At 38.1% G+C, this 22129-nt stretch overlaps 2 protein-coding genes across 2 annotated transcripts; one reads left to right on the forward strand and one right to left on the reverse strand.

Annotated features, from left to right (window-relative positions):
* Positions 1–825: 825 nt before the first annotated feature.
* On the reverse strand, positions 826–3234 carry LOC103967485. The gene is made up of 5 exons (XM_009380734.3): positions 3076–3234; positions 1606–1720; positions 1416–1505; positions 1233–1331; positions 826–1129 (listed from the first exon to the last, which is right to left on the reverse strand). Exons 1-5 carry the CDS (start codon positions 3141–3143, stop codon positions 1025–1027), a joined length of 477 nt encoding a protein of 158 aa, XP_009379009.2. The 5' UTR covers positions 3144–3234; the 3' UTR covers positions 826–1024.
* A 1903-nt stretch (positions 3235–5137) lies between these two features.
* On the forward strand, positions 5138–7281 carry LOC103967484. Its single transcript, XM_009380733.3, has 5 exons — positions 5138–5390; positions 5837–5954; positions 6065–6154; positions 6264–6362; positions 7009–7281. The coding sequence occupies exons 1-5, from the start codon at positions 5323–5325 to the stop codon at positions 7111–7113; spliced, it is 480 nt and encodes a 159-aa protein (XP_009379008.2). The 5' UTR covers positions 5138–5322; the 3' UTR covers positions 7114–7281.
* Positions 7282–22129: the final 14848 nt, after the last annotated feature.

Here is a 22129-nt window from a genome sequence, read left to right on the forward strand (position 1 = left end):
ATTACCATAATTAAAATAAAAGTTAAAAAAGATAAAAGCTTAACTGGGCAATCCCTTTTCTTTGCCGGATACGTGCCAACCCGTTAAAACAAATAACTTCTTCCATTAAAAAAAATTAAAAAACAAATATTTGAGAAAAAAATAAAAAAATATTTGAGAAAATATTTGAGAAAAAAATATTAAAAAACAAATATTTTAGTAGTAGATTATTAATTTTTAAAAATTTAAAATTCTAAACACAATAAAAATGAATAAATAAAAAGAAAAACGGTAAAGAAAATAAAATCTCCCTCTCTTTTCCTTTCCTCTCTCATCACGGCCACTATTTAAGCATCGAGGCCCCGCTCTTCCTCCTCTATTTGTTCTTTCTTTGTGATTTTTTTATGGAGAGAAATACTATTTAAGCATCGAGCTACAGTTGCTTAACATATTAATACCTAATGGTTTTCCACAAAAAGATAACGAAAGACATAACCTTTTCAATTCTTTATATTTTCCAATTCGATCTGATCCATTTATTCGTAAAGCTATTTACTCGATCGTAGACATTTTTAGAACACTTTTAACAGAGGGAACGACACCAACCCCCATCAACTTGGATCATAATGGACCATTACCAAATAACTCCCCCAACCAGAGTCCATAAACCCTAAACCATTTACTCACCTTAGTCAGCAATCCCTGACCTCCCTCATTCCTCACTCACTGCCACTCGGACCCCAACGCAACCACCGGCGATTTCTGAATCTTATGCTTCATTTAGTAAGCGCAGATTGTATGACTTGTGAGCAAAGGAAAACCACCAGGCCACAACCAATTCAGATCTTCAAGTAAACAGAGTTTCTGAACCCCACAACAGGGAATAATCAAAGTAATGAATCCTACCAAAGAACATTCGAATAAAATTACAAGAGTGTTGATAAGAATACTTATCCTCCCCGTCATAAGTATGGGGAGCAGCAGCAACTTCAACAACCTAAAATTTAAACGCTTCTTGAAGATCTATTACCCCCTTGATATACTTCTAACCCGTTTTGGTTTTTGGGGCCGCCTTCTTTTTGACTTGCCTCTTTGGGATTGAGTTCTTCATGCCAATGAAGAACAGCAGCGCACCAAAAAGCGCTGCGTGCTGCAACAAAGAAAATGGAATCTCAGCAGATTAAGTTGCCACTCACATGGAATATTGATAAACGATGAACAAACATATAAAGCAATACGCAGTGTATACCAACCTGCATGAACTCATTTAGGAGTATGCCAAATTTGGCGTTTTCAGGACTGTAGTTGTAGAAATCATAGATAAGGGGAGTGGTAATCGCCAATTGTAGAAGCTACAAAAGAAAAACGTTACATGTGTCAATAATTTTCAAAAGCCTAATATGTTGATCAGAAACTTGGAAAAAATGAATACTAACCAGGAGAGTAGCTCCAAAGGAACTGTTAAGTACGAATAGAAGTCCTCCAAGCCCTTTCATTGCTACCACACCAGCAGCTAAATGTCTTACCTGTACAAGAAATTCCCATATCAAAAATCAAACTACGAATGCGCAACATGACCATAGAATCCAAGGGAGAAACTGCAGAGAAAGAAATAAAAATACTTACGTCTATCTCCGGTATTGCAACCCCTAGCTTAGCAGACAAATTTTTCTTGAACACATTAAACTTGGGAGCCAAGTCCTTTGCAGCAGGGCCACCATCAACACCAAATTCATTAAACCTACATATACAGATGTGCCATCAACACAAAGGAACATGATATTGTTTTAATTTTTAAACACATCAAAGTGCAACAGAATTTTTGACAATCTCAACAACAAGCCTAGCAAAGTCGTGCATAATTCTTGCAATATAGCATACAAACGGATACGCATCAAGGCTGTAAATAATATGTAAAAGTTAAAACAACAGCAAACCAACGGGTAAAGCGCCTGAAGATACTGAAACTTAACAATATCAGGGCAGAAAACTCATGCGAGGAGTTACAAACTATAAACTGGAACTGTAACAACTTTTATCTTGCATTCTTTTCTTTGTGAGTTAAACGTTGGCACGTGTCAAAAACCTCCTCACTCTACATTGGTCAGAGCACCTCAATGGCCAATTCCTTGACTAATATCCACAAATAAATAAATTTACATATGTGTGTGCTGGTGCTGAGGAATACGAAGGTGGGGGGTCTTGAAGTATAGAAATAACAATACTTTTTACGACCGCCATAGAGAAAATGGAAACCACATTGAAATTAAATTTAACAACTTAAGTGCCATTCCATACTCTACATGGAAATTATTCCGTCCAAAACAAACAAACGAGACCGGAAAACTGGATCCCAACTATATACACATGGAAGTTTTTTAACGACAACAAGCACTTGAATCAACATTTCAACCAAACCAGCATTTAGGGAGCCAAAAAAGATTCTACACATATAAAATAAGTTGTTAGACACAATTCCACCAAACCCACATCCTTGTCTGTCGCAAAAGAAATCCAAAGTTCATTTACAGAAGACCAGACAAGAAGCACCCAACCAAACTTCACAGATACGCAAATAAGTTCGTTTTGTGTCGGAAAAAATTATGCTTAATCAAGATTCCATAAGACAACACAAAAGGTTACTAGAACTTCACAATTCATTCAACCACCTGACTCTCTCTACGTGCCGAGATTAATTAAAACAACCGGGATTTGGAAACTGAGCACAGATTAATAGATCTCAGTCAGTTCTTAACACTAATAAATCGAACAGTAAGTCGTAACAACAACCCAGAACACTTGAATTGTTTTCTTACAAAACAATATTTTTTTACTGAAATCTCACTTCGAAAATTTCAAACACACAAACACACAGATGTATATATATACACATATACAACAACATGTTATGCAGAGGCATCAGAAATCTGAGAAAAAAAACCAACGGAAACATGCTTACAAAAGTTAAATCGGAGAAGTAAAGCAAAATAAATCAGCTAACAGTAAACAAGTTAAAGGAGTAAGCATGTATGGTAGAGAGAGAAGCCCTAATACAGCAGATCTAGAGAGAGAGACAGAGAGAGAGAGAGCGCTTACGCTTGCCAAGCAGAGAGGATGAAGATGGAGGCGAAGAGGACGCGGCCGAGGAAGGAGACGAAACCCATTGTTTTGTGCAGAAGAGGAGAAAGAAGAAGCGACGACAGAGTGCCGAAAACGACGGGGTTCGTACTCTCCGAGGGGTTGGTGTGCGGGCGGTCGTTTTGTTTCGGCTTCTTTATTTAAAGAAGCAAATTTTTAAGCCCGGTTCCCTTGGATAGTCCAAATCCGAACCGGACAAGGGCCGTGGACTTTGACCCGACTTACCATGGTTCACTGTGTGACAACTGACAAGAAGTGATTTTATTTGACCCTATCACTTGTTTATTGAACAAAATTTACTTTCTGAATTTTATTTTTTGAAACAAATTTAATGGTTTGGCTTCAATAAGTTTTGGTTTTGGTTTTTAAAACCCAACAAAAGTTGTGTCCAAATTTGTTTTACAAACTAATTCTATATTAAAATCAATCGGTCATGCCAGCGTACTAGGTGGAATTCCCACTTAAAGATAAAGGCGAGGATCACAATGGCAAATTTAAGCTAGGCCTCGAACACTAAACCCTAAACCCAATATGATATAATGTTGTCATTCTTAAGGAGGGATAACAATTATTTGAATTATACTTATTTTGGCGGAGCATATAGGTAATATTCTTCTTACAATTTTTTTTTTAATTAAAAAAAAATAAAGAATCAAACTTTTACCGTGAATACACTCAATAACCCTGATCATTTGACTTGCCTTGATCTACATCTGATGACTACAGCTGCTGCATGAGGTCATGAGATGTGGGCAGATGCATTAGATTTTCAATTTGAATAATTATGTAATATTATATTCAAGTAACAAAACCAAAAAGGAAAAGGAAATCTGGGAGAGGGTGTGAAAAGAAACAATATACGTGATGAGTCGTGGAATTGAATAATGGAATAATCCAGATCCAATGGAAAACATGCACGCATTTGCTTCCTTTCTTTAATTACAATTCTACCAATGCCCGTTATTTTCAAATAATGTTTTCCTTTTGCCCCTTTCACTTTCCATCTTATTATAATTGTCGGGATCCAATCTATGCAGTGCATTTGCCAAAGTCTTCTGTTTCAATAAATTTTTTTTTTTCTTTTTTTGTAAACGACTTTCCTTTTCTTCTGGTGGTGAAACTTTTATAAGTTCTAGAAATACAAATTAAACGTTATACCATTTTGCGTTTTATAATAAAAGTAGACAATATTATTAACATGTCATACTTTTAGAGTATATTAGTAAATAAAACTCACGTGTTATAGTTTGAGCAAATTATAACATTATATACCCGTATTCTGAATGTACAAAAAAATTGCTCTCTGTGACCCGACTGGACCGTGAAGGCAATCTTCGAGACCTCCTCCTTATATTGGTAATTCAAGGGTTGTCTTCATAATGGTATCAATTTCTACTCTATGTTTGCTTGTACGATCCTCAGTTAAATTGATGATGTGGTTGATGTGGCATTATAGAAGCCACACTTGCACCATTATGACAAAGCTGTGCAACTAGTTATCATCTTAGATCATATGAGGCAATGACAAAGACTAATCAGAAACTCAATGATTACTTTTTTATTTATCTGATGCAAATGCGGCATCTACATCAACAAAAAAAAAAATGAAGTTCATAATCATCATGTCATTGAATTTTCCTATCTACCGTAATGCCGAACACCCAAAAAACATAAATACAACTTCAAAACATCATGACAACTCCGTAACCCATTTTGAAAACCGCTAAATCTAAATGGGTAGCATGTTGTTATCCCAAAAGTAAATGCAAGCAATGAAAGATGCAAAACAACTACCTGGCGAAGAGCACTTTAACTTAAATCTCATAACATTGCAAGGGCAAAAATGTAAAACAACGCTCACACACTCTTTCCAAAACCGCCACGTTAGTCCCCAATACAGACAAACAAATCCAACCAAAATGATCGGTTAGCGAATTACGCGTAGGCCCGCGGATCCCCAAACTTTCACCAATAAGCCACGAGTACACCCCATTATAATACTCCCGAGAGTACCAGATATTCGAATCCAACCAACCACCTCTTTACTCTTTTAAATTTTCGAACGCGTGCATCTGTCGCCCGCTTTACGACGTCGTTCCCTAGATCTACTCCGCCCTTATCGCACTCGCCCTGTCCGTCCGAGTTACTTGTTTCCTCCTTCCTTCGCATCGAGAGTTGGGTCTCTCCTCGTACAGGCATCCGACCATGGCTTTCGTTTCGTTCGTTGGACGCCTTCTTTTCGCCTCTGTCTTCTTCCTCTCTGCTTGGCATGAGTAAGCCCAGATCTCTGTCTCCCCTCCCTGTTTTTTATTTTCTTCTTTTAATTTTTTTTTTTGAAGTTTAAATTATGCAAAATCTGATGTATAATTTTAGTTCATCAAACATGCATGCATGGATTTTCTTAATTTTTTTTTTATGTAATTTGTTGTTTGCTACCATTTATTTGTTTTTCTATATCAATTTTTTTTTTTTCAGTTTTGGTGATGCATTCGTAGTTGGATCCAAGTTAATTGAAGAATATGAGTTGTAAAACGATATGATTTAAGCATATTGCATTTATTTGGTATGTAGATTAGTAATTACGATAGTACGTTACGTTGTCGGACTGTTGATCTAAAATGGATACTTGTTAATTGTTATGAGTTCACATCATTCATTTTGTATGAGGCTTGATTTTGATGAGACAGTTCATATGCTTACAGTTGGTTTCTATTTATAGGTTCAATGAATTTGGCGTGGACGGGGGACCCGCAGCCGAATATCTGAGACCAAAATTCGACGTTTTCTCGAATCATCTGTCAACTCACACTGGTGTGCAAGTGCCCAAACAAATTGAAGTAAGAGACTACTTTAGTTTAATTACTTGAGTTCAGTTACTTCTTAATGTTTTGATGAAATATCGTTTTCAGTTGGCACCTAAGTGACTTTTGTACTTTGTGATTGGCAGATCAAACATTTAGTGGCAGCCATGGTGGCATTGAAGGGCATTGGGGGTCTTCTCTTCATCTTTGGTTCTTCTATTGGCGCCTATTTGCTGGTTTGTAACTGTGATTTGGTTGTCTGAGACTCTGATCTCGATCTTGTTTTTGTACCCGTAGGTCAATAATTAGCCGCTAAAACATGTGTTTCGCTATATTTTTGTGCAGCTTCTGCATCAGGCCATTGCTACTCCTATCTTGTATGATTTCTACAACTATGATCCCGAGAAGAAAGAATTCAATCAACTCTTTTTTCAGTTTACTCAGGTTAGCAATCAAGTTTCCTTATTCTCACACTTTTAATACGTGTTGTTTTGCCCATATTTTAATGTTGATCCCTTTGATTTAGGACTCAACAAGGTTATCCTTTTAATTTTAAAATTAGATATTTCGTCAAATTTGTAGACATAACATGTATGAGTTACTGAGCAACCAGGGAAAAACTATAGGGATGAAACCGTAAATTTACTGGTAAATTGACGGCTCGTGTATATGCTAAGATGAGGAAACGACTAATTTGGAAAAATTTGATATGGTTAGAATGGTACTTCTGTTAAGTTTTAAACTGCTGGAATCAAGGTGAGTAGGATCAAACTCCAAGATGAAAATGTAATTTTGCTTCTTTTTTGGTCGTCGTATTTAAATTTCACGGAATGAGGATAATTCATTTTCTTTTTGGTAAATGACGGTATGATTATTGGCCTACGAGTAAGGTTGCTCCGTTGTGACTTGGATCCTCCCTTAGCTTAGAAGCTGCTTGCACAAGGCTGCCCCTTTTTATTAATATCGGGGGCCCCATGGTCAATTTGTTTAGGTGATAAGATAGGTTAAGAGAGGCATGCTGTGCAAAGCTGAAAAACCAAAGAAAAAACTGCTAAATCATTGTTACTGATTTACTTTGTATGATTTGCAGAACATGGCATTCTTCGGGGCTCTGCTCTTTTTCGTAGGCATGAAGACATTGATACCAAAGAGACAACAACTCAGGAAAAGAGCTCCAAAACCAAAAACTACATGAGAGGACGGAACCTTAGATGAGGCGTGGGTTTAGTGTTTTTTTCTTCACCTGACTATTCCTTGAGGAAACTAGTTTTGTATGCCTGTATCTCTGTCTGTATTTCGGTCCCTCTCTTCAGAAATTTAGGGAAACAAGATTTTAGAGGTACGACGGCGTTTTCTTTATTTTGAGGGGTTGGTGTTTTGTTCGTAGTATTACTTAGCCAGTTTGTTGTGGACGGTGCAACGCTAAGAAACGTATTTTCTCAAGGTGCAACTTTTCTATTCTTCGATTTGAGATCTTTAATTCGTTACCATGTTCATTGTCATTAAGAGTTGTACAGCTTACCGGTATATGTGGTGCATTTGAGTTTATGAACGGTTAGATGTTTAGATTAAAAACATGCAAATTCAACCGTCCACTGTAGCTAAGCATCACATTCCTCTCCTGGGTGTTTTTGGTGATAGGTATGGTATGGAATTAGGTTCATCGATAGCTAAGCATCACATTCCTCTCCTGGGTGTTTTGTAGTCTAATAATAAGATTTTATAGAAAAAGTTTATACATGCTGTTGTATTATTGAATTGAAATGCTATAATGACGGAGAATCTGTCGTAGGCTACTCCATCCACAATGGCTTAAAAGAGTCTGACACAGTAGCCACCGCCCCACAATCCCACCATTACAGTTGCTGGCCGAGTGAGGCTGTATAATTCATTGCTTTTGTCCGTGTCGTCGTACAAGGCGTTGAAAAAAGATTCAATGAAAAGAAAAGAGGTTGACAAAAGTGAAAGAATGCAGCAGAGATCAATGCTTCTTTCAACTCCCGAATTAACCCTGTGGCTTTTATGGGTGAAATTAGATTAGCTTAAAACTCGGCCTGCGTTTAGTGTGGCCTTGGACCTGGATGCAAGCTTAGGATAAGGCCCAAGAGTAGATTGTGGCCCATGTCAACTCTACTAACCACTTAAGTCAACCTTACTGCGTCTCTGCAAATGTCCGATGGAGTAATTAGAATTCCCTACATGTTGAAAATAATAGTGGGTAATGAATGCCCACATAGAAACTGAAGACATTGGGTAGATTTTCAATGCCCATAAAATTAATCTTGATTTGGGAGATGAAGGAAGAACATATCGTCAAAGATGTGTGCTTGGAGTTGCTCTATAAATAGAGCACTCCGTATGCTTTCAATGTAGATAGAGCAGAGAAAGAGAGGAAGAGGAGAGGAGAGAATATATAGAGTTATCTTTGTACTCGTATTATTCCAAATTATAATGAAAGCACCACTGCTGCCCGAGGACGTACTCCAGTCACACTGACTGTAGAGGAACCTCGTAAATTTTGTGTCTTGTTTTATTTATTCCACTGCACACACACCGTCGATTTTACAACATGTTATCATCACGAGAAACTCTCATGTCAGTGGAAAGCACAACGCCATAAATCCGGTAAAGCACTATCCACCTCTCACCTTCGTCATCTAAAATCTCACAGAATAAAATGTATGTCCATTTTTCGTCTCTCCCACTGCGCCAGAAGCGCCCCACCGAATTCCGGTGAGAATTGAAATTTATGACCTGAAGTCGTCACGAGATGAGAAAACTCGTACCTGACAACTGGTTTCCAGAGATCCAGAAGAATCTCATTAGACTTGGAAACCCAGATCACGTTGTTTTTGACGAATCTTAAGAACTCCCATGAATACTTCGTTGTTTGAGATGGTGATGGCAAGAATGAATCCACACATGCCTCCCTCTCTTGTGCCTTCGTCAACCCCATTATCATCTTTGTCTCTGTAGGGAGGTTCTTGCTTAACGATGCCATGTTCCTTGGGTCATGCAAGAACAACGCCGGTCTGTAGTAGCCTTTTGGATTGAATTGAATTTGGGCAACCTCCATAACTACCGAGCTGGCCCTGCGTTTCGAGACTGGCAGAGATAGAGAAGGAAGAAAAATAATAGAAAAGGGGGATTGATGGAATGGCAAGGCACATGTGAACAAGGAAAAAAAGGAATGTTGACTGCAACCTCAGAAATATATATATATATATATATATGAAAGGATTTGAATGGTGCATGACACCATTTGGTCAACATAATATAAATGGTTTATGTTGGTGCATGGCACCATGCTGCAGAAATTAAAAAAGTAACAATAATAAGGTTTGAATAAGTGCTGACAGAAGAAAGAAAAATAATAAATAAAAGGAGGTATGATACTTCTTGTTATTTATGTGAATTGGTGTTGGTTTAAAACCCTTTCACAAGTTCTATTTACTTTAAAACAATTTATTTATCATGGACGGTTTTACCGCCTACTGTTTTAAGTTTTGATTTATGTGAATGGTGCTGAATTAAAGCCCTTGTCACAAGCTTTATTTACTTAAATTCATTATGACTGGAATTACCGCCTATTGCTTTAATTTATTTATTGTACTTTTTTTGTTACGATGAGTACATACTGGACCCGAAGTTCCTTGATCAGATCAGAACATGCAGTTTCTTGATCCTCATCATATAAAAATGATTGGACCTGAAGTTCCATCAAACAAAAAGATCGGGCATAAAGCCCCTTGATCCTCAAGATCGACATGAAGTTCCTTGATGAGTACCTTAAGTTTGAGGAGCCAAAGTGCCTCAACTTAATTGCAATAAAAGCCATAAGAGTCTCAGTCTGCAGACTATTAAATAAGGACCAGAAGTTCCTTATGTCCATACTCAAAAATGGTTTAGCAGAAACATTTATTAAGCGGATGAAATTGATTACCCGCGTTCTGCTGATGAAAATGAAGTTGCCAAGTTTCTACATGGGACATGTCATTTTACATGATGCATTATTGATTTGGTTGAGACCTGTTGACAACCATCAATACTTCTTAGTACAACTCGTGTTTGGGAACCAGCCAAACATTATATATTTACTAGTTTTTGGTTGTGTTATCTATGTGCCTATTGCACTGCCACAACATACTGAAATGAAGCATCATTGCGGATTAGGCATTGATGTTGAACATCATCTATCATTCAATATTTAAAACCCTTGACCGAGGATATATTTACCGCGTGGTTTGTGGACTGTCATTTTGATAAGACAATTTTCCTGCCGTTAGGGGGAGAAAATAACTTCGTTTCAGAAGAACGATGAACAAATATCATTCCAGAAGAATGATGAGAAAAAAAACCGTTCCAGAAGAACGAAGAGAATTTGTCTTATTTTAATTCATGAAGCAATCAATATACAAACGAAGTGAGAATAATTGAATGATGCAACGATATGCAAATCAAATACTAGATGCATTTAATGATGAAACGAAAGTGATAAAATCACATATACTTGCTGCAAATGTGCCTACAAGAATTAATGTCCCTGTTGGACAAAATAATATGGCAGAAAATGATTTATCTGTTGCACGCCTGAAGCGTGGCAGACCCTCAAACTCAAAAGGTTCAGTCATTCGAAAGAAGAAGAATATGGCACTACTGAACTATTGCATAACTGTCGCATGCCAGATGCATGACAGTTGCCGCAAGGATACTTGTTCCGAAAAGGTCAATCCGCGGACATGGGAATATTGATGTCTTATGCATGAAGCATGATAGACGTATAAGTTCCAATGACTCAACTCCCGAAGTGGAGATTAAAATCCAAGCTTTATAACGCTCAAAAGGAGGTTATGATCCGCATTCTCTAAATTACGACTATCCTGGAAGAGATAGTGTAATGCCCTTGATGAAGTAATGGATATCCAAAGAAATGGAAAGCTTTTATGCATGCGCATGCACATGAGAATATGAGATCACAGATTGATGATAACCAATGGTAATTTTGGTTTTTACAAGTAGCTACTAAATTCATCAATGAGCTGTGGTGATATTGAGTCTCGTTCTTTTTCCATCAACAAAATTATGGGCCAAAATGGAAAAAGGCAATTCCATTACAATTTTGTAAGAACGTGGAAAAATAGACCTATATACTTGGATACAATACAAATAGCCAAAAGATGTTGAACCTAGAATGTTACATATGGGCATTTGTAATACCATCACATGATATGACGCAAGGTTGTAAAGGAGTTCATATGAATGGAGAATTATATACGAAGGGTTATGAGTCGCCCACATCATATCTCCATAAGTAAATCCTTCAAATATACATGGAAGCGAATTGCTTTGTATAAATTCTAAAGGAAAATGTGTTATAAAATGTAGAAAATCCCTAAAGGATTCAAATTGCTTGAAGAAAGCCCTGGAAGGGTAAAACATAAAATATGTACTCAATACCAATGAATGATATAAATTGCCTTAGTGAGTACTTTCATTATGGTATTGTTGCAACATACTAAAATCTCTTGCAAGAGTTGATGATATTAAATTGGGACTCCTGAAGAGTCAAGAAAGATTATAAAGTGTTGAGAGAAATATTGTCTCGAACTGCAGAATTGAACAATATGCTAACACGAATCTTATCCATGATATTTACGATATTAAAGAATCATATGGATTGAAGATTATGAGTTGATTACTCAAATGATTTAGACACTAAGAATGATCATTTATTTTCGCGAGGGTAAAGATAAATTGATATTTGGTCTAGAAGTACCACATCTTAGTGAAATATATGCTTTATTATATTTAGCACAATACACTGAATGAAATAAAGTTTATATATTAATATCTCCGAGAAATTACATACACATGAGTTAAAACAAACAAATAGGAGGGAGCCTTCACAAAGGTTGCTCATGTGACGCCTCAGTACTTGGAAGTACCCCAGAAGGGGGAGACACCAGAAGTTGATTATTTGGAGTCTCAATACTTGGTGGAACTCCAGACAGCTGAGACAATGGATGTCATTGGAATAAACACTCGAAGCCCCGATTGTCATTTTGAGTCCGATCTTCGGATTCTAGTAGCTGGTCGAGCTTTCTTTTCATGCTCGTAGAGTAATTATTTGCAAGAATGTGTAACACTCTATTCTCATGCTTGAGCCCTCTAATCTCTTGTTTAAGACTTGCAACCTCAGCCATTAATGATTCAACTTGGTGAGTTTGAGAAAGTAGGCGCTGACCCATATTGGATACAGAGCCCGCACATTGAACACTGAGAGCCAATGAGTCTTGAACGGCTGCCTTATCAAACCGGTTTGAAAGGAGTCTGTTCTCCTTTGGAGTGAGAAGATTTCTGGCTACCACTGTAGCGGTTATGTTATTCTTCATCACAGAGTCCCTAACCGTAAGAGGACCATTAAAAGATGAGAAGGACGGGCGCCATATGTTATCCTGACGCTGCTCGTCTGTATCACTCCTGAGACTCAAATATAAGCAAATGTTAGATGGGCAAACCATTTTCAGAAATGATGAAGGAAGTCAGATAAAATCTCAGAAGTGCAAGAAAGGGAAATTTCTGCAGGCAACAATTTTCTGAGTGTTTCTGAACAAAATTGATATCTCTATAAAAGGAGGGGCAACATGACCACTTATTCAAAAATCGAAGAGACACCGATTTTTAAATTTCAAAAGCTGGATTTCCCTGCATGACGTCTATCAACATTTCTCAGGCGCAATCTCAGTTCTTGGATATCACGTGCAACTTTATCAAAGATCTTTGATAAAGTTGAAAACGCGTGAATCTTACTGTTCTAATTACACCACAGTTGCTGACAAGAGTAAAGACACATCACTACTACCTGCTATTGGGAAATCCTTATATATGTCAACCTCTGTCCTCCATGGCAAGGCAGAATTGAAAAGTATCTAACTCTTCCACATCTCCGAGAATGCAACTTTCACAAAGTATCTCGAAATACTCAGTTTTCTTCATTTCCGAGAATACCTCTACAAACAAGTCACACCAGAGCAAGAGTATCTCATATTATCAGGGACGAGAGCAAGAGTATCTTATATCATGCAATTTCCCTGTCCTTTCCTTTGTCCTTGTTCTTACTTGCCAAGACAAGGACAGAGAAATCAATATGTCGGAACCTCCACTCAAACTTTCGCTGCCACTAAGAAGTGATGGTCCATTCAAATGCAAGGTTTGCATTTAACTTCTTCATCAGTGAGCAACTACTACAAGAGAAGATGCCACACATGCATGGGGAAAAAATAGGGAACATACCACTTCTGCAAAGGGAACAAATAAGGCAAGTGAAAATGATACATTAAAGCATGTGGAGACAAGCACAACAAACACATGTCAGTTCATCCTCGACAAAGTCTAAGATCATTTGTCACATGAAGCTCCTCATGGTCTAATTTCATTCAAGATCAAGCCTAGACGGCCTTTGAAGAAATCACAAGTCCGATTCAAGATCAAGTGTCCACCACCCTTAAATCAAATTCAGCTCCAGATAAAATAGGTAAATTCAGACATTTGAAGGAAGTCTAGCAGAAGACCCTCCAACCCAGTTTAAGAACAAGTCTGTGGAAAGTTAACAATAAGTAAAACACCTCATTCGGCAACTATCACCGCTAAGAGACTAAAGCAGCAGGATCAATGATCAACCTAAAAAATTTGAAATCAGGGGGAGATACTCATCAAGAGGGAGCATCCAAAAATAGATCAAGATTTTAACGAGGCAACTAATGTTGATATGTGGGCATCCAAGGGAGAGTGTTGAAAATAATAGTGGGTAATGAATGCCCACATAGAAACTGAAGACATTTGGTAGATTTTCAATGCCCATAAAATTAATCTTGACTTGGGAGATGAAGGAAGAACATATTGTCAAAGATGTGTGAGCACTCCGTATGCTTTCAATGTAGATAGAGCAGAGAAAGAGAGGAAAAAGAGAGGAGAGAATACATAGAGTTATCTTTGTACTCCTATTATTCCAAATTATAATGAAAGCACCACTGCTGCCCGAGGACGTACTCCAGTCACACTGACTGTAGAGGAACCTTGTAAATTTTGTGTCTTGTTTTATTTATTCCACTGCACACACACCGTCGATTTTACAACACTACATTTTTTTTAAACTTGTTTAGACTAAATATCTGTTTGTTTACAAAATTTGATTAAGATGCTTTGATTAATTGCTAGCTCAACATTTTTCATGTATTTAAGGTATCATTTGGTATGCAGACGGGACGGGACGGAACAAAATGAGACGGGACCGGACGGGACAAGACGGAACGGAATGGAGCGGGAGTAAAGATGCCCTTGGATGGAAACCAGGAGGAAGAAGGAGATTGAGAGGTTATAGTTTTGTGTTCCATGGATGTGGAATGAGTCGTTCCAGAGAGGTGAGGTGGAACGAAAATTCACCCAAAACTCATTCCGTGGAACAACTTGTTCCACCCGTTTTAGGCGCACAAAACGTGGGACGGAACGCCTTATCCCACTCTGTTCCGTTCCGTCCCACGTATCAAACGGTACCTAATATATATCCACTTAAGCTACCTAACAACTAATTTCCTGCAGTCTAGGAATTTTAAATTCGTGGCCTTAAAAATATTTAAAACTTATGGTACATTTGAAAATAAACTACAGACTTTTGGTATGTTTAGATTTTAAATGTACCAGAACAAAATACACCAAAAGTCTAAATGTGAAGCCTCATTCCCAACATACATCTAGGATCAACACGAGACGCTTGGGTGCAGGGGTGCGAGAAATTCAAACTAAAATACTGAAATGGAATTCACAATAAAGCAAGCTGGCGGGTCTCTCTCACAAATATTTATAACAACTGTACAACAAAAAGTAACTAACCAAATATGAAAACATCAAGACATTTGACATCAAGACATCAGATTATAAAGAGGGATTTCTATTGGGTTTGTCAACAAAATAAATATGAAACCAATTTCCTTCCTAATTTGTTGCAACCCCTCCTCAACAAATTTTGGACTGACATTAGTATGGAAGTTGAATATCAGAGTGTGGAACAAACAAGAATACAAAATAATAAGAATATTATTAATAGATAAAAATGCCGGAAAGGCTACATAACCTAATAGGTTATATCGTGACTAACTTGTTCTCGACTAAATAACAAGTATGCTATTTATAATAAACTAACCCTAATCCTAAAAGTTAAGAAATCAAAACCCTAATGCTAACGGGCTAAGTCCAGAAAACCAAACATTCAAATAAACCAAAATACTAATATTTTCCAAAACTCCCTGTCAAACTCATGGCAGTATACAACATGAGTTTGCAAACAAGCAGATGCGAACTGACTCCGTTAGGTGGATTGGCAGGCAAGTAAACTTGACTGGACTTGACTTGATTGGCGAACTTGCAAACTAGACTTAATTTGCAAAGTGATTCTGATTCTTACATGCTAATGTGAGAGTACGAAAATAAAGCACATGAATGCTCCCCGTCACTAGACAAACGAAATTTTCATATCTCAATTGTACCAACAAATAAACAACGCCAAAAAATTCTAGCAACTATCATTCGAGCCGTCAACACTCCAAACACTCCAGTGACAGTCACAAAACAATTCCAAACAGGTTAACAACTCGTGTGGGCCTAAAACAAACTTAACCATTTTTTCCCCTTGTCCGTGTGGGCCCAACGCAATAACAAACAATATTTTTTCTTTCCTCACTTTTTGCCTTCTTTATTTTTTCTATGCAGACGCGAGAAAAGGAGAAGACGGAAGAAACAGGCGAAGACAGCAAACAGGCTCACGGCGGCGGATCCTCAAATCCAGATTCTTCATATTGCGGGTGGCGGTGGTGCGAGACAGAGTTGCAGCAATGCTGTGGTGGATCGGTCAGATCGGCAGGTCAGATTGGGGTTGCAGGCAGCAGTAGCGTGGGCTGGGATCTGGGTTGCAGGTTCCTTCGATGCTATGGATGCAAGCGCTTCGGCGATGGCTTTTCCAGATGGTGGTGCCAGACGAGGCGAAACTAGGTTCGTCGGAAGGCGGTGGCGTAGGCATGGTTGGTTAAGGTACATAGGTTTATGGGTTTCAGCAGATCTGTACTTGGACAATATGGAGGGGGATGACAGGTTGCGGAAACGAGTAGATGCAGCGGGACTGTTGTGACAAGGGTGGCAGGACTGGTTCACGACAGATCAAACACTGGATATTTTTGTTTATTTATTTATTTTTAACTACAAACAAGGGGTCTAACCCAAACCAGAGAACGAGAAAAATTCGACGAGACGAAACCGGAAAAACAAAGACGACAAAGTCATACGAACAGAAACAGATCAAACCCCTAAGATCAAACTTGTTTTGATACCAAGCTGAATTTCAGAGTGCAGGACAAATAAGAATACAAAATAATAAGAATATTATTAATAGATAAGAATGCCGGAACGGCCATAAAGTCCTAATATCCTATATCGTGATTAACTTATTCTCGACTGAATAAGAAACATGCTATTTATAATAAATTAATCATAATCCTAAAAGATAAGAAATCAAAACCTTAATGCTAACAGGCTAAGCCTAGAAAACCAAACATTCAAATAAACCAAAATACTAGTATTTTCCAACACTTTGTAGTTGGACTACCAATGTGCAAGGGAAGGTCAGCTATCATGGTGGTAGTATATTGGTTGTCTAAATTTGCCCATTTCATGGCTTTATCTCATCCTTATATTGCTGCTTGTGTGGCTCACTTGTTTGTGGACAATGTGTTCAAATGCAAGGGATGCTAGCTACTATAGTTAGTGACAGGGATTCCATCTTTCTCAATGCATACTATAATGAATACTTTTAAGTTACAAGGATCCAAGTTGTGTATGAGCTCAGATTATCATCCTCAAAGTGAAAATTAAACTATGGTGGACACCCCTTGGTAGAGTGAGTCTACTTAGCGAACTGGTGGGACGCAGAGATCGATTGATCAATACGAATCTCGAGAATGTATGGTTGACCACCGCCCCCTTGTCCTAGAGGCTCTCCGGCTGGGGAGGAGCTTGCTATCGTAACCCTTTCTCCCAGTGTATGTGAAAAAGAGTGATGAACCCATTTTTTTTGTCGGTCATAGGTTGGTCTAAAGAACGAGTATTTGAGATGCTTTACAAGTTATCAACCTAAAAAGTGTGTGCAGTGGCTAGCATGGGCATAATGGAGTTATAACACCTCATATACACTTCTATCAACACACTGTTTGAGATGGTTTATGAGTATCCTCCACCTTACATTGATACTTATGAGTTTGGAAAACCCAACTGGACAAGGTGGAGCAAAGTTTAATATCAAGGGACAGATTGTTGTCTATGTTGAAGACTATTCTGGATATAGCTTAGAATCGGATGAAAGTTCGAGCTGACAAGCATAGAGCTAAAAGAGAATTTGTTGTGTGAGATTTGGTTTATCTGAGGTTAATCTCTTATCAATTGCAGCCTCTAGCTTCACATGTTTATCGCAAATTACATCTCAAGTATTGTAATCCTTTTGAGGTGCTGGAAAAGGATTAGACAAGTTGCCTACAAACTGAAGTTGCCAGATGGAATTAATTAAAATCCACCCCTATGTTGAGTTGCCTTAAGAAGCACCTTGGGCCAGATGCTACATTAGTAACAAGTTTGCCTTCAGTTAAAGAAGATGGATTAATGCAATAGACTCCTCTAACAATGCCTTAAAGAAGAATGTACAAGAAAAGAAATGCAGTCGGAGTCAAATTGCTTATACATTGAGAAGGCAGTATCAAAGAGGAAACTACTTGGGAAGATTATGATGACTTAATTACCCAATTTCAGATTTCAAATTTCAATTAACCTTGAGGACAATGTTATTCTTTAAGGGGTAGTAATGATAGCATCAGTGATTGTCATAGTCATAGTGGTAGTTTAATAGTGGTTAAATGAGGTTATTGGTTGTTTTTAGCGAGTCTATATAAATTTCAGCTGGCAAGTAGGGTGTGGGAATGGTATAAGAGCACACGTGGGGTGTGAGAAAATGAGTAGGGTTCTTCTTTCTTCATCTCCTATATTTTCTCCCATCCTTTCACACTTTACTTTTTGTCTTTCTCTCTTTATAAAAAGTCAGCAAAAGATGTTGACGTGGGTCAATCGTGTGCATTCAAATAGAAGAGGAGGGAAGGGGAGAGAAATTAGAAGGGAGAGAATCCTACTCTGTGAGAAATGTAATGGTCATTTTTATTAAACAAATATAATACAAAAATACATTGGAGTTATGCCCCTTCTTCCTTTCCACTCTTTCCTCCATTGTTAACTGTTATACCTACTTGTTAAGGTTGAATATGATCTTATCACGGGTCTAGGTTTTGATCTCTTGATGAAAATCTCATCGCCACATTTGATGAAGATTTTGAATGATATGAGTTCTGACCCTACCAACCAAGTTCGTAAGTCATGCCGTGCCACTTGAGCACGTAAACCACTTATGTTTGGGTGGATATTTAATATTGGGCTTAGTGCGGTTAAAGGCCTAAGAATGCGAAAAGTAGGAGGAAATTGGGCTGGGATAGTTGGCAGCCCAAGAAGAATTTAAAATTATTTTTGCCAAGGAATAGGCAGTAAGTCTACGTGAGAAGTAACAAGTGACAAATGGTAGCTCATCCCTAGCAAAAAACACTTTTTCATGGCATGGGTAGGTAAATAACTAAACTAGATAGAGACTCACCATACTTTGGAGTCATCACCAAAAGGGAAGGCTTGGACAATCGGGCTAGAAAGTCTATAAAAGCAATGAAGGACACAACGAAGAGCTCTATTAACCAATCAATCAAAAGACACTCAACTTTGCACTCCGACAACAAGAAACCAAAAAGCTTTAGTTTGTTCAACCTTTACCCTTTTTAGTTGCAGGTTCACCATAGAAAGCTATCTTTTGTCAAAGTTTTAAAAGCTCTGCTACCCTTCCCTGTGTTGTAGTATCGAATCTCTTTTGTAAATCTGGTTTGTATTTCATTTTGCAAGACTTCAATCTCTATAAAATACAAAGAGAAGTGACTGCAAGAAGATGAATCTTGCCTCACAAGGTTGTAATCTTGCCCGAGTCTCTTTTGTTTGTACTTACATAAAGTAGATCTTTTGTTTATGCATCTTTCATTGGATCTTATGTCATTTTCAACTACCTTCGTTCAAGCATCATCTATGATTAATCTTACTTATTTACTGTTAGTCTAAATTGGTAACCAAAGAAATAACTTGAACGGCCTTGAACTCCCTTTAATTGTACATATGATTGTTTACATGGCAGGAAAAAGAACTTTATACAAACTTAACCCATCTGTGAACAATCCAATTTAACTAAGAAGTAGAAGTGACTTGTGGCGTAAGTAATCAATCTATCTAATAACTAAAAGAGCAATCTGTTATACAAAGGATAACAGTGGCATGCTCATACTCATATTAGCTTTGACTATGAGCCTAAAGGCCTAACAAAGGCACTATTCAAACTAATAACAAACTTATATTGCAGTACACCAAGCAACAAACCTTGCCTGACAGGCAAGACCCAAGGGAGTTGTGTGAGGGACAGATCTAGCCCGAACATAATTTTGGCTCGCTTGGTGGGACATAGTTTGTAGTATTGTCTGCCAAGACGAAGGAAGGATCGAACATTCAGGTGGAAGGTAGAATTCGGGCAATCTTTTTGCCAACCAGAAACAGACATGAAAGATCACCCAGAAGATTTTCCTTCACCACACAATCCCAATATCATAGAAAGCCCGACCTCTTTAGAGAAGTCGAGTGGAAAAGTCACTAATGAAGATTTGCAAGCCACCATGATGAAAGTACTGAAGAGTATGGAGAAGATCTCTCTGCAAACCAGATGAGAGGTTAGTAGCCTGTGTTTCTTAACAGAAACGTTACAAAGAAAGTTAGAGTTAGAATACTCCACGCCAAAAGATGGCTATGCCAGTGAAGGAGCCGTGGAGACGAGCCCAATAAAAAAGTTAGCAGTTCCTTAATTTCCCTTACTTGAAGAACTGAAGAACAAAGGGAAAAAGAAGGAAGGGGCTGAGATCAGTCATCAAGAAGACCCTATTGTGGAGTTTCAAGAGATAGGCTTGCCTGATTTTCCGTCATCAACACCAAAAATTAGGAGGCAAATCAGGCAAGAAGGAATAAAGATCGGTACACCTAACTCGATTGGAGAAACGAGTGGAAAAAGCTTGTCTACTGCTACGGGCAAGCCTTCTCCTTACAGTTTACCACCATTGGCTAATAAAGGAGGATGAAAAGCTAGATGAGGGCAACCCCGACATATAAAGGGAAGCTTTCTCAAGCATCGACCATGGCCTGAAGTGGGGGACTTCCTATCCCCCGCACAATAATATTGCCAATCAGCAACTTAGGAATGAGTTGGCAGAGTTGAGAAGGATGGTGGTATAGAATGCTCAACCTCAAGCTCGCCTGATGTTTAGAATAATATATCAGAAGCCTTATCCTGGGTATGTTGATGAGCAAAATCCTTTCCCTCTTAATTTCAAAATGCCCAGTCCTAACTTTCAGCAGAGAAGATTGTAATGTATTTTCTAGAAATTACATTTTCAAATTTTCAAATCACTATGTGGCGTTCGAGGACAACCTCAACTACAAACTGAGATTATTTAGGAACTCGGATTAGCTTTCCAATGGTACTCTCTGTTACCCCCTTATTCCATTGCTAACAGGGGCAAATGAAGATGGCTTTTCATGAGTAGTTCTGTAGGGTGAAACCTGACCATTAATGATCTGGTAGAAGTGAAGCAATATGAACACGAGTCCACAAAGGATTTTATGATGAGGTTTAGGAAGGCTAAGATGAGATGCCAGTTCCTCATCAACCATGCTTAACGCATAGCTATTGCCCAGAAGCTCTGAGACTACCTCTAAGGAAGAAGTTCTATGAGGTGCAGTTTAATGAACTTTAGAAGCTGGTGACTGCGGCCACTAAGTATAAAAACTATTGATAGAAAAACAACAAGTGAAGTATTCATTTAACATACCTCAATTTTATAAAAATAAAGCATCAACACTTTAACTGGAGTTTGAAGGCCTAGAGGTGGGAGAAAATGACAACAGCTTGGGGGAAATGATAGAGCTATATGCTACATAGATGACTACTCATTTCAAACCTTTGATGGTGAAAGGATTGGTTCAACCCATCAAGGACCAGAAGATCGTGATGAATGATAGAGGGTTTGTACCTATTAAACCTTCAAAGTATCAGTCATATTCCTTTGACCTGACTAAGGCCGCAGACATCTATAAAGAACTAGTAAGAGCTCAGGTAATCTTGCTTGACATCACTAAAAAAATGCCTAAACTTGAAGAACTTAGAGGAAATAAATATTGCAAGATCCACTACACCTTCAATCACTCAATTGGCAATTGTGTACAATTCATAGATTAGATCCAAGATCTTATAGTCAAAGGGAAGTTGTTGTTGGAAAAACCCCAGGCTAACATGATGATTGACATAGACCCATTCTTTGAAGCCTCAATCAACATGATAAATCTTAATTAGGTTGAGAGAGGAAATGGAAAGGTTATCCTGGATGGGAGAGGAGAAAGAAAGGAGGCATGTAGGCCAATGGAAGACAGCAGGAGGTTACTCGACAAGCCCCAAGCAACTATGGTTAAAGGAATGGTTTTGTGCAGTAGATGTTAATGTGAATGTGAGCTCGAGGTACCAACATCAGGTGCCATCATTGATCACGAGTTGATCAAAATGAAAGAGATAGAACAAGTTGCCCACATGAGTCTCCAGGTTATTGAAGCAAATAAGGAGACTACTAATAATGTGTTCCAAAGGTTGGGATGAGATTCAGAACCTAAGAATTTATCTGAGTTATTTAGAAACTTTGAAGCCTCTGAAGAAGTGGAAGATAAAAATGTGAGGTTACAAAATTGGGTGGATGTTAAGACCCCCCCCCCAGCCAATTAGCCACGGCAGCATAAGATAAAGGAGACTAGAAAAGACCATGAGCCCGATACCATCAGTTACAAAGGTGAATTTGGCTCGACTTGGCCAAAAATGGTATATAGTGGGCAAAGATGGAAGGCTTATCAAAGAAATAGGGGCATTCACAATAAAAAGGGTTTAGAGACAACATAAGGCTCATATGAACTCATTAAAAATTCCTGCTATTTTAGAAGCTTCTGAGGAT

Source organism: the organism of the source record quoted next, unplaced genomic scaffold (assembly GCF_019419815.1).
Source record: "Pyrus x bretschneideri cultivar Hongxiangsu unplaced genomic scaffold, Pyrus_bretschneideri_v1 Contig73, whole genome shotgun sequence".
NCBI lineage: Eukaryota > Viridiplantae > Streptophyta > Magnoliopsida > Rosales > Rosaceae > Pyrus > Pyrus x bretschneideri.

Bases quoted from the DNA above. Each gene is read 5' to 3' on its own strand.
- LOC103967484 (XM_009380733.3), top strand. From the start codon at position 5,323: ATGGCTTTCGTTTCGTTCGTTGGACGCCTTCTTTTCGCCTCTGTCTTC. The intron at 5,391-5,836 runs GTAAGCCCAGAT...TTCTATTTATAG, and splicing joins TTCCTCTCTGCTTGGCATGA to GTTCAATGAATTTGGCGTGG. The intron at 6,155-6,263 runs GTTTGTAACTGT...ATTTTTGTGCAG, and splicing joins CTATTGGCGCCTATTTGCTG to CTTCTGCATCAGGCCATTGC.
- LOC103967485 (XM_009380734.3), bottom strand. From the start codon at position 3,143: ATGGGTTTCGTCTCCTTCCTCGGCCGCGTCCTCTTCGCCTCCATCTTC. The intron at 1,506-1,605 runs GTAAGTATTTTT...TTTCTTGTACAG, and splicing joins TTGCAATACCGGAGATAGAC to GTAAGACATTTAGCTGCTGG. The intron at 1,332-1,415 runs GTTAGTATTCAT...TTTCTTTTGTAG, and splicing joins CCTTTGGAGCTACTCTCCTG to CTTCTACAATTGGCGATTAC.